Genomic DNA, 11,843 nt, shown 5'->3' with positions numbered 1-11,843 from the left:
TGCACGTGTGTGCAGGTACCTGCACTGTGTATGCGTCTGTGCATGAGTGTGTGTGTGTCTCTGCACAACGTGTGTGCAGGTACCTGCACTGTGTGTGCGTCTGTGCATGAGTTTCTGCCTATGTGTGTAATGTGTGTGCTTGCCTCTATATGTGCATGCCTCTGCACACATGAACTGCGTGCGTCTGTGCATGAGTGCCTCTGTGTGAGCTGTATGTGTATATGTGTGCCTGCCCGTACATATGCACACGCGTGCACACGTGAACTGCATGTGTATGTGCATGTGTATGCGTGTGATCCATCCAGGTGAGTGGGCCGCGCTCCTCGAGAGGTGGCAATTACCGTGGTGCCCCTGCGTCCTGTGTTCCTGGAGTGGCTCGTGGGTGTGAGTGCTAGTCCCCAGCTCACTGTGACATTTGAGGGTTTATCACTGAGCTTATGAAATATCATTGGAAATGATCATTCGGGTGATAAATCAAAATTATGTACTTTGTGTTAAAAGAAGGAAATGATTGAGTGAGTTGTATGTCTTTGCGTGCATGGCCGCAGCTGTGCCTACATCTGTGTTCTGTGTGCTGAGCCTGTGACCTCTCCCCCAGGGTGTGATCCTGGTCTATGACATTGCAAACCGCTGGTCTTTCGACGGCATTGATCGATGGATTAAGGAGATCGATGAGGTACGTTGTAGAAACGCCATTGCCCAAGGTCCCTGTGGGCTTGGGAGGAGTCAGGCCAGGAATTAGGGCTGGGCCCTCCAGGCCTCATGGGTACACATGGATCATGGGCCAGGACACTGGATGGGGTTCCAGCAGCAAGGAGGGTGCCTCACCTCGGCACAGCACTGGATGGGGCTGGGCTCATGAGCGTAGCTACAGAGAGTCACCAAAGCTCAGGAAGCTGGTCCAGGCAAAACGAGCCTCCACGGCGTGCCTCGGCACGAGGTCAGGCCCCACAGTTTGGCCTGCTTCACTCCCTGCTGTGGTCGGGCTGGGTTGACCAGCAGTGACCGGGGCTTGTGACCGGGGCTTGTGCCTGCTGGCACGCAGACCAGCCCACCTGGCAGCGGCGACATGGCGTGGTCAGCGCCAAGCCCACTGTGTGTCCTGGGGCTGCCGTAAGTAACGACCACAAGCCGGGGTCCCAAATGACAGAAATGCGTTCGCTCACGGTTCTGGAGGCCAGAGCCCCAAACCATGGTGTCGAGAGGGCTGCTTCCCTACAGCCGCCGCTCCGAGCTCTCGGCAGTGCCAGCAACCCTGGGCCCCCCCGGCTTGTGGCTGCACCGCTCCAGTCTCTGCCTTTGCATCACACGGCCTCCTCCGAGTGTCCGTGTCTTCTCTTCTTCCAAGGACATCAGTCATTAGATGAGGGCCCTAATCCAGCAGGGCCGCACCGTAACTGTTTATGTCTGCGAAGACTGTCTTTCCAAACGCGGTCCCACACTGAGGTTCTGGGTGGACATGAACTCGGGGGGGGGGTTCCTCAGCCCAGAGCACCCACTTTGCAACGACAACAAAATCTCACTCAAGTAACCCATGCTCCTCGCCTTTCTCCTGCCCGCTAGCATGCCCCCGGAGTCCCTAAGATCCTGGTGGGGAACCGCCTGCACCTGGCGTTCAAGCGCCAGGTCCCCACGGAGCAGGCCCAGGCCTACGCCGAACGCCTGGGCGTGACCTTCTTTGAGGTCAGCCCTCTGTGCAATTTCAACATCACGGAGTCGTTCACGGAGCTGGCCAGGATCGTGCTGCTGCGGCATGGGATGGACCGGCTCTGGCGGCCAAGCAAGGGTAGGCCCCGGGGCTATTCTGGGGGCCCCTTCTGCCCTCCAGACGCCGAGGTGGTTCGGTGGCCCCCTGGATAAGTGTCTGCCTCCCGGGACCCGCCTCAGGGCCACTGTGTCTGTTCTCAGAGCAAGACATTTGAGAGAAGTAATCACTACGGCTTTGTCGGAAAGCTCATGAGGGAGCTCTGGGATCTGTACGTGGGCAAAGGGGATGTGGTGGCAGGGCTTGCTGCATGTACAAGCCAGGGCTATGGGTGTCCGAGCCTCGGGAAGGCAGGAGAACAGGTGTGGGCACCACCCCTCATGGCCAGCCCAGGCGAGGACATCCACTAAGCAGGGTTTACCTTTTTCTCTCCCAAGTGCTGAGCCTGCAAGACCTGTGCTGCCGGGCGGTCGTGTCCTGCACGCCGGTGCACCTAGTGGACAAGCTCCCGCTCCCCATTGCCTTAAGAAGCCACCTCAAGTCCTTCTCGATGGCCAACGGCCTCAATGCCAGGATGATGCACGGCCGTTCCTACTCCCTCACCACCAGCTCCACCCACAAAAGGAGCAGCCTCCGCAAAGTGAAGCTTGTCCGCCCACCCCAGAGCCCACCCAAAAACTGCACCAGAAACAGCTGCAAAATTTCTTAAGGCAGGCACTAAAAGAACCACGGTGGAATCTCTCCCGGAGAAACTCGGTGTTACCCCTGGCAGCTGGCGGATGCATCTCAGATTCCGGTTTCTCTCGGCAAACGCTGCTTGCGAATGTGTGCGATGCCTTCCGTGTGATGGAAACACACTACACTGTCAGACTTCGAATTTCTATGTGGATGTGCATGAAGCTCTTGTTTTCGATGTGTGTTTATAAAGGGAAAATTAGTACTCTGCTCAACTCTTGGTAACATGAAATTCTGAATGTTACTTTATCATGATTGCACTGCAACTTTTTCCTTAAAATAACTGCTTTTGTAAGAATGGTGATATCGGAGTGATTAGCGTAAATTGAAGGGAATTTGAGAAGCAACGGTAGTGGGATGATTTAGAGTCATCGATATCACGAGAGGGGTCTTTTTGTAAACCTCCTTTTTAATGTCAAAGCACCAATTTATAAAACGCTGCAGATGTAGAGGTTATGTGCAACGGATCTGTCCAGTTTGTGTATGAAATGGATTTGATAAAGTTTTTGCTAGTTATTTACTACATTTTGGGATTAATAAGTGATTTATATGCATATTTTTCTGTAAATCTACATTTTTTTGTACAAGATATTCTACAAGTTATGAAGCTAAGGGAAGAAAATGCCAAAGATACCTCTAGTTACGTTGAACGACGCAGTTTCAACAGGCCAAGGAAGACCTGCTTCAGTAAAAGGAATGAAGTGAAAACACTTATTTAAGAAAATGTTTCTCAACAATAAAATGTATAGTCGTTTCTCTCTTGGTAGAGTTGGTGGCCGGTTCTTTAGAATTTTGTATTTATTTATTTATTTTCGAGACAGAGTTTCGCTCTTGTTGCCCAGGCTGGAGTGCAATGGCATGATCTCGGCTCACCGCAACCTCTGCCTCCCAGGTTCAAGTGATTCTCCTGCCTCAGACTCCTGAGCAGCTGGGATTACGGGGGTGTGCTACCACGCCCGGCTAATTTTTGTATTTTTAGTAGAGATGAGGTTTCACCATGTTGGTCGGGCTGGTCTTGAACTCCTGACCTCAGGTGATCCACCCGCCTCGGCCTCCCACAGTGCTGGGATTACAGGCGTGAAGCACCGCGTCCAGCCAGATTCTGTGTATTACAGCCCTTTACTTCACTGCGCCACTGCCTGGTATAGACATCACATATCGGAGCTAAGAAACGACACTGGCAACAAGGCTGAATCCTTGAACTGTTGTCGCCTGTTGAGAAAGGATTCCTTTTCCAGAACAGAAGTGCAGAAGAGAGAGGGAAGAGTTCAAAGCTGACACCCAGGCGTGTGCCTGTCTGATAAACCGGAGCCGTGCTCCTGAGCCTTGGTGAGGAGCGCCCAGGGGCTGTCAGGGATTCCCCACGGAGATGCAGCCCCTGTCTCCGACTGCATGCCTCAGAGCAGGGCAGAGACCTCCAGGGCCGGCCTCTTCCCTGGTCACGCTGTTGGACATTTGTCAGTGGCTGGGAGTTGCAAATGAGGGATTAAACCAAAAAATGAAGCGAGAAAATACCTGATGTTCCTAGTTCCTGCTGCTGGTCTGTAGATTCTGAGAAACTTAAGGGACCGGGACGGGCGCGGTGGCTCACAGCTGTAATCCCGGCACTCTAGGAGGCCAAGGCGGCCGGATCAGAGGTCAGGAGCTCAAGACCAGCCAACGTGATGAAATCCCGTCTCCAATAAAATTACAAAAATTGGCTTGGCATGGTGGCGCACGCCTGTAATCCCAACTACTCAGGAGGCTGAGGCAGGAGAATCACTTGAACCTAGGAGGCAGGGGTTGCAGTGAGCTGAGATCGCACCACTGCGCTCCAGTCTGGGTGACAAGCGATGCTCCGTCTCAGAAAAAAAAAAAAAAAGCAATGTAAAGGACCCTAGAATCAGCGGCAACGCCTCTATTCAGAGATGGTGGAACTGAGGCCCAGAGAGAAGAGAGCAGCACTGGTCCCTGCGGGTGGAGCCGGGCTTGGAGGTGTCTGGCCAACTGGGTACGGCAGCTACGGGGACAAAGTCTGTGGGGAGGCAGGGTCGTGGTCTGTGGACAGAAGGTGAACCCTGAGGGGACAGTGCCTGGGGAGGGGAGGTGGCCAGCCTCGTGCAGACACACTGCGAGGACCTCTTCATCCTTCTCTCTGCTGTGCCACAGGTGGGGGTGAGGCCGACCTCCCAGCTGCAAACACAAGGACACTGAGATGCAAGGAAAGGAGAACCCACACTGAAGAAACTCATGTTGCAGGGGCCTCTTCTCCCTCAGTTCCCGGCTCGGTGATGGTGGAGGGTAAGAAGACGGATCCTCCCGCTGCAACATCAAACCAGGCCAAACGCGTATTTTTCTCTTCCTTCCCTTTTCTTGTTTTGTAAGTGACAGCTCCTCAGGAGTACCCGTAGTGTCCTAGAAGGAATAAAATAAAGTTTCCCAAGGCTTTGTGACCCAGAGCCCTTCGCAGGTGTTCACGGAACACACAGGCCGCCCGGAGGCCTTGGCCCTCCAGGCAAACACCCCCAGAAGTCCCAGAAGCGGCACAGGCAGAAGGAGCCTCCCCGAGGTCTCCCAGAGGGAGCACAGCCCTGCTCTGGCTTCCAGAGCTACGAGAAAATAAACACTTGTTATTTAAGCCACCAGGTTTGTGGCGATTTGTTATGACAGCCTCAGGAAACTCCTGCAACAAGGAAGTGAGTTACGCTCACGGCAGAAAGTGCTACAGCAAACCAAGGCAGAACAAAACCAGACGAAGCCTGATACAGACTGGACTAAGTAGAAGACTGTGTGTTCGGGTGGTGAATATACAAAAAACATAAATATAAATTAAACCTCAGAGAAGCTTTGTCATGTTCTCCCGCAGCCCTCACTGCTGGCGCGATCTGTCCACACGATCCATCCGTGGTGTAAACACCAGTTCCAGATGCTGTCCCAGGTGCTTGTGACCCTCTTTCCAAACATCAAGATTCAAAATGTATTATCCACAATGATGACTCAGTTGCCCTGTGAAAATTACTCCAGTAGAGAAGGTTCGTAGCTTGCAATTTTGATGAGGAATTTAGCCAAAATATTGAATCTAGAAAAAGTCAATGACAGGCTTGATGATATTTGTTTTGACAGAGACAGAGACGCTAAGTCTGCCCTTTGCTGGAGAACAGCTTCGTCAGATGTGGATTTTACAAGCAAAATGGAAGCTGCTTGTATTAGGGGGAGGTGAAGGTTTTGTTTCACCTGGGGGAGGCTGGAGGTCGGAGAGTGGTCACTGTCCCGGGGGCGGGACACACTTCTGTCCCGGCCTGGAGGGTGGGGCAGTGCGTGGATGTGGGGGCTGGAGGGAGCAGGAGATTCCTAGTCCGTGTATGCTGCCGTAACAAAACACCTGAGACTGGGGAATGTATAAATAATAGACATTTGTTTCTCAGTTCTGAGGCTGGGAAGTGCAAGCTCAAGGCGCCAGCTGGTTTGGGTCTCGGGAGGCCCAGTCTCCGCTTCCAAGATGGTGCCCTGTGGCTGCGTCCTCACATGGCCGGAGGGGCGGAAGGACAAAGGGAAGGGAGGCAGCTCTGCCACACCTCCTGTGAGGTCCTGAATCCCATTCTGGAGGTTCTGCCACTGCCTAAAGGCCCTGGCTCTTAATACCTTCACACTGGCAATTAACTTCCAACCCATGAATTCTGGAGGGGCTCGTTCAGACCTCAGCAGAGTCCTGTGCTCTTCTGTCCACTCCCTCCCATGTGTGCCTCGGGGACCTTCTCCCCGGCCCCCTGGGGCCCCAGCCTTTGCTCGGGGAGCCTTTCATATATCCTCAGCTATTGAAGGGCATTGGCGAAACCTTGGATGAAACTGAGCAAAGTCTCCGCATAGGACCGTGGCAGCCACTGGGGGCCTGTAGGCAGGGGCTGGACAGCAGTGAGGGCTGATGACAGGGAGGCCCTAGGCAGCTCCACGCACGCAGGGGTGTACGCAAGCACTGGGTGCCGTATGCTCCTCCCCGCCCTGGCGAAGGTGGGGCGCTCCCTGGGCAGAGGCTGAGCCATCTCCTCTGTGAACCCTGCCCTCCACCCCCACCTGTCTCAGCTCAGGAGTGGGGCTTGCTCCCTTCCTGCTTCCATGGAATGTTCAGAGGTGCGGCCTGTTGCTTTAGATCTACAGATTCTTACACACCTTTCTTAACAAAGGCTGGCACCTGCCTTTTAAAACCACTGTCCTGTCAGGGTGTGGTGGCTCATGCCTGTAATCCTAACACTTTGGGAGGCTGAGGCGGGCAGATTGCCTGAGCTTAGGAGTTCAAGACCAGCCTGGGCAACATGGCGAAACTCCGTCTCTACTAAAAATAGAAAATACTAGTCAGGCGTGGTGGTGCATGTCTATAGTCCCAGCTACTCAGGAGGCTGAGGCATGAAAATTGTTTGGACCTGGGAGGCGGAGGTTGCACCACTGTACTCCAGCCCGAGTGACAGAATGAGACTCCATCTCAAATAAAAATAAAACCACTGTCCCTGCCCTGCGGCTGTGCTGAACTCGAGCTGATGCTGTTTCTTCTCCTCTACTTTCCCATGATGACAGCAAACCCTGCTGGAGCACAGAGGCCCTGAGCCACTGTGGAGAGGGAGACGGACACACAAAGGAGGGATTCCAAGCTCCACCTGGTCTCCAAGCAGTTCTGTTGCTCCAGCCTTCACCCTCCTCTAGGTGAGGTGACCGGCTGCTTCCCAGCAGCCCAGAGGTGCCGTCAGGGCTGTTAGCCAGAGGCCGCCGTGAACGCCCCTGACTTGCTGCAGCACGGAGCCCCCCACCATCGACGGTTCTGGGGAGTCGGGGAGGACGGGCGCGACTTGGGCAGCTTCGTGGAGGTTTCGGGGAGCATTCACGGCAACTGCTGCACTCTGTTCGATGCTGTCAGGAAGCAGGGGTGACTCTGAGACTTACTATCTCAGTTCTTATCTAGAAGGTGAGAAAAACGGAGCAAGGTGCAAGGTGTCATTGGTAGAAAGTGGCAGTCACGGCCGGGCGCGGTGGCTCAAGCCTGTCATCCCAGCACTTTGGGAGGCCGAGACGGGCGGATCACGAGGTCAGGAGATCGAGACCATCCTGGCGAACACGGTGAAACCCCGTCTCTACTAAGAAATACAAAAAAAAACTAGCCGGGTGTGGTGGCGGCGCCTGTAGTCCCAGCTACTCGGGAGGCTGAGGCTGGAGAATTGCGTGAACCCGGGAGGCGGAGCTTGCAGTGAGCTGAGATCCGGCCACTGCACTCCAGCCTGGGCGACAGAGCGAGACTCCGTCTCAAAAAAAAAAAAAAAAAAGAAAGTGGCAGTCACTCACATCCAGCAGGATGGGGAGTGTTGGTCGTCTGGGGGAGGTGGGCACTGCTCCCGCCTGTGTGCAGAGGGGACCCTGCTCTTGTCCTGTCCCCTCAGTCACAGGGCGGCCTTGTCTGTGGGGCCGTCAAGTCCAACAGGAGCCTTCCAGTGCCTCACTGTGCGTGCTCAGGGGCTGCCTCGAGCTTTCTTGGTGCCTTTTGAGGTGACAGGAAGATAGCCGTGTAGGCCACAGTGAGAGGCAGGCATACCAGTCTCAGTGCCTTTAACCGGGCAGACGCTGACCTTCCAGTTCAGCTGGAGGAAGACTCCGTGTGTTACTCAAAGCCAATCACCACCCTCTGCTGGTTTCTTGATTCCTCTGCCTTGAATGTTTTTCTTTTTTTCTTTTAGAGACAGGGTTTCACTCTGTTGCTCAGGCTGGAGTGCAGCGGTGCAATCTTGGCTCACTGCAGCCTTGGTTCCTGGGCTCAGTGGTCCTCCCACCTCGCCCTCCAGAGTAGCTGACTGCAGGTGTGCACCACCACACCTGCCTTTTTTTTTTTTCAGCGACAGGGTCTTCATAAGTTGCCCAGGCTGGTCTCGAACTCCTGGGCTCAAGTGATCCTCCCAAAGTGCTGGGATTACAGGCACGAGCCACCGTGCCCAGGCTGAAATCTTAGCATTGCTCCACGTTCCACTACAGTTGGGGGTGAGGGTGATGGGCTTCTTAAAAGGCCCTCTAATGGTTCCATCTGTGAAATGGATCCTACATGTAACAGTTCACGTGGGTCTATCTGAATGAACAGTACTGTTATGACTGACTATCAACGCACAGCAGCTGAAGCGGAAGGAGTAGAGTCTTACCTGCCAAGCCCTTGGAGTGGGTTTTTTTTTTTTTTTTTTTTTTTTTTTTTTTTGAGACGGAGTCTCGCTCTGGCGCCCAGGCTGGAGTGCAGTGGCCGGATCTCAGCTCACTGCAAGCTCCGCCTCCCGGGTTCCCGCCATTCTCCTGCCTCAGCCTCCCCAGTAGCTGGGACTACAGGCGCCGCCACCTCGCCCGGCTAGTTTTTTGTATTTTTTAGTAGAGACAGGGTTTCACCGTGTTAGCCAGGATGGTCTCGATCTCCTGACCTCGTGATCCGCCCGTCTCGGCCTCCCAAAGTGCTGGGATTACAGGCTTGAGCCACCGCGCCCGGCCTGGAGTGGGTTTTAAGGTCTGTTACTGTTGTTGTAATAAACTCCCACAGCCCAGGGGCCTGAAACAACAGAAGTGTGTTCCGTTCACTGTTCTGGAGTCCACGTCCAAAATCAGCATCACTGGGCTGAGATCAAGGTGTGGCTCCCTCTGGAGGCTCCAGGAGGGTCCTCCCGGCCTCTTCCAGCTTCAGGGGGCCCCAGGCACTCCTTGGCTTGTGGCCACATCGCTGCAGTCTCCGTCTCTGTCCCCACATGGTGTTTTCTGTTGGTCAATCCTTCCTCTGCCTGAAGAAGCATGCGATGGCACTTGGGGACGTCCATGCAATTCGGGACAGTCTTCCTGTCTCAGGGCCTCTCACTTTATCATATCTGCAGAGACCCTTTTTCCAAAATAAGGGAATACCTTCTTTACGTATTTATTAATTTTTTTTTGAGATGGAGTCTCTCTCTCGCCGAGGCTGGAGTGCAATGGCCCGATCTTGGCTCACTGCAACCTCTGCCTTCTGGGTTCAAGCAATTCTCCTGCCTCAGCCTCCCAAGTAGCTGGGATTACAGGCGTCTGTCTGCCACCACACCTGGCTCATTTTTGTATTTTTAGTAGAGACAGGTTTTTGCCATGTTGGCCAGGATGGTCTTGAACTCCTGACCTCATGATCCACCCACCTCAACCTCCCAAAGGGCTGGGATGACAGGTGTGAGTCACCGCGCCCGGCCAGGAATAACACATTGAAAGGTTCCAGAGATGACAACCTGGTATCTTTGAGGGCCATTCTGCAGTCTAATACAAACTATCACAAAGTAACACAAAGTTAGAGACTTAAAGGAACACACATTTATTCTCTTACAGTTCTGGAGGAAGAGGCTAAAATAAAGGTGTCTGTAGGGCCGGTTCCTTCTGGAATCTCCAGGGAGAGTCAATCCCTGGCCTCCTGAGCCTCTAGGCAGCGGCATTCCCGGGCTTCTGGCTGCATCCCTCCAGTCTACCTCTGTGGTCACACTACAGCCTTCTCTCTCAGCAACCGCCTTCCCTCTTTCCCGTGAGGACCCTCGTGATCCCGCCTGGATCATCCAGGTCTCTCTCAGCAACCGCCTTCCCTCTTTCCTGTGAGGACCCTCGTGATCCTGCCTGGATCATCCAGGTTAACCTCCCCATCTCAAGGTCCTTAAGGTAGTCACATCTGCAAAGTCCCCGCTGCCATGTGTAAAAGCAACACATGCACAAGCTCTGAGCACGGGGATGGGGGTGTCGTTGGGGGCTGTTCTTCAGAGTCAACCACACGCCCTTCCCCTGTTGCAGATTCTTTTTCTGTTGTTGTTGAGACAGAGTCTCGCTCTTGTCACCCAGGCTGGAGTGCAGTGGTGCAAGCTCAGCTCACTGCAGCCTCTACCTCCCAGGTTCAAGCGATTCTCCTGGCTCAGCCTCCTGAGTAACTGGGACTACAGGCAGCCTGCCACCACGCCCAGCTAATTTTTGTATTTTTTTTTTTTTTTTTTTTTTTTTTGGGGCGAGGTCACCAGCTCTATCGCCGGGCTGCCATTGGCGGATCTCAGCTCACTGCAAGCCGTTCTCCCGGGTTCCGCCGATCTCGGCCTCAGCCTCCCAGTGGCTGGACTACAGGCCTTCCCGCCACCTGCTGACTAGTTTTTTTTTTTTTTGTATTTCTTAATAGAGGCGGGGTTTCACCATATTGTAGGATGGTCACCGATCTCCTGACCTCGTGATCCGCCGTCTCGGCCTCCCAAAATGCTGGGATTACAGGCTTGAGCCACCTTGGCCATAATTTTGTATTTTAGTAGAGATGGGTTTTTCACCATGTTGTAGGCTGGTCTCAAACTGCTGACCTCAAACAGTCTGCCACCTTGGCCTCCCAAAGTCACTGGGATTGCAGAGTGAGCCACTCGCCCGACCTGCACAGATTCTTCTCACCCTTTAGGGTAACCATCATCTCCCAGTTCTGTACCAGAGCCACCATCCCCTCCTGGTTTTCTTTATATGTTTGTGTGTGTCCAAATATGTTGTATCTTTTTTTTTTTTTTTTTTTGAGGCGGAGTCTGCGCTCCTATGTCGCCAGGCTGGGAGTGCAGTGGCCAGATCTCCAGCTCACTGCAAGCTCCATGCTCCAGTTCCAGCTATTCTCCTGCCTCAGCCTCGAGTAGCTGGGACCACAGAGAGCGCCGCCACACCTGCGCCCGGCTAATTTTTTTGTATGTTTTTTTAGTAGAGACGGGGTTTCGCCGTGTTAGCCAGGATGGTCTCGATCTCCTGACCTTGTGATCCGCCCGTCTCGGCCTCCCAAAGTGCTGGGATTACAGGCTTGAGCCACCGCGCCCGGCCATATGTTGTATCTTTAAACAATACATCGTTAAGCCAGGCACAGCGGCTCATGCCTGTAATCCCAGCACTTTGAGAGGCTGAGGCGGACATATCCTTTGCCTAGGAGTTCAAGACCAGCCTGGGCAACATGATGAAACCCTGTCTCTACTAAAAATATAAAAACTTAAGCTGGCATGGTGGTGTGTAGCTGTAGTTCCAGCTACTCAGGAGGCCGAGGTGGTAGGATCACCGGAGCCCAGGAGATAAATGTATGTATGTAACTTCTATTCTCTCCACCCCAAGAGGTGAGACTGCTTTCTGCCTGCCTTGCAGACAGGTGGGCAAGATAAGGCATGTCCCTCACTCCGAGTCACACTTCAGGTCTTCCACGTGGAGACCCCTGAGCTATCAGTGGACAGCGAGATTCCTGGAGCTGCTGGAACAGAGCCCCAGACGCTGGTGGCTTGGACAACAGCCTGTCTTCCTTCCCAGGCTCGAAGGCTCTGGGGAAGAACCCTTCATGCCTCTCCCAGCTCCTGGAGGCTGCCCGCGATTCTGACTTAGGGCTGAGCACTCCAGTCCCACTGGCTGCCAGCGGCGACCTTCC

At 53.9% G+C, this 11,843-nt stretch overlaps 1 protein-coding gene across 1 annotated transcript in view; it reads left to right on the top strand.

The window, feature by feature from the left end:
• RAB40B (RAB40B, member RAS oncogene family) overlaps positions 1-3,206 on the top strand; it is a 36,737-nt gene extending 33,531 nt beyond the window's left edge. The window contains exons 5-7 of the mRNA XM_031656982.1: positions 595-676; positions 1,564-1,786; positions 2,143-3,206. Coding sequence (XP_031512842.1) covers positions 595-676; positions 1,564-1,786; positions 2,143-2,414 — 577 coding nt within the window. The 3' untranslated portion in view covers positions 2,415-3,206. The remainder of the gene's footprint in view (positions 1-594; positions 677-1,563; positions 1,787-2,142) is intronic.
• Positions 3,207-11,843: the final 8,637 nt, after the last annotated feature.

Source organism: Papio anubis, chromosome 17 (genome assembly GCF_008728515.1).
Source record: "Papio anubis isolate 15944 chromosome 17, Panubis1.0, whole genome shotgun sequence".
NCBI lineage: Eukaryota > Metazoa > Chordata > Mammalia > Primates > Cercopithecidae > Papio > Papio anubis.
Note: the sequence above shows the minus strand (reverse complement) of the source record. Positions and strands in the feature narration are given on the sequence as shown.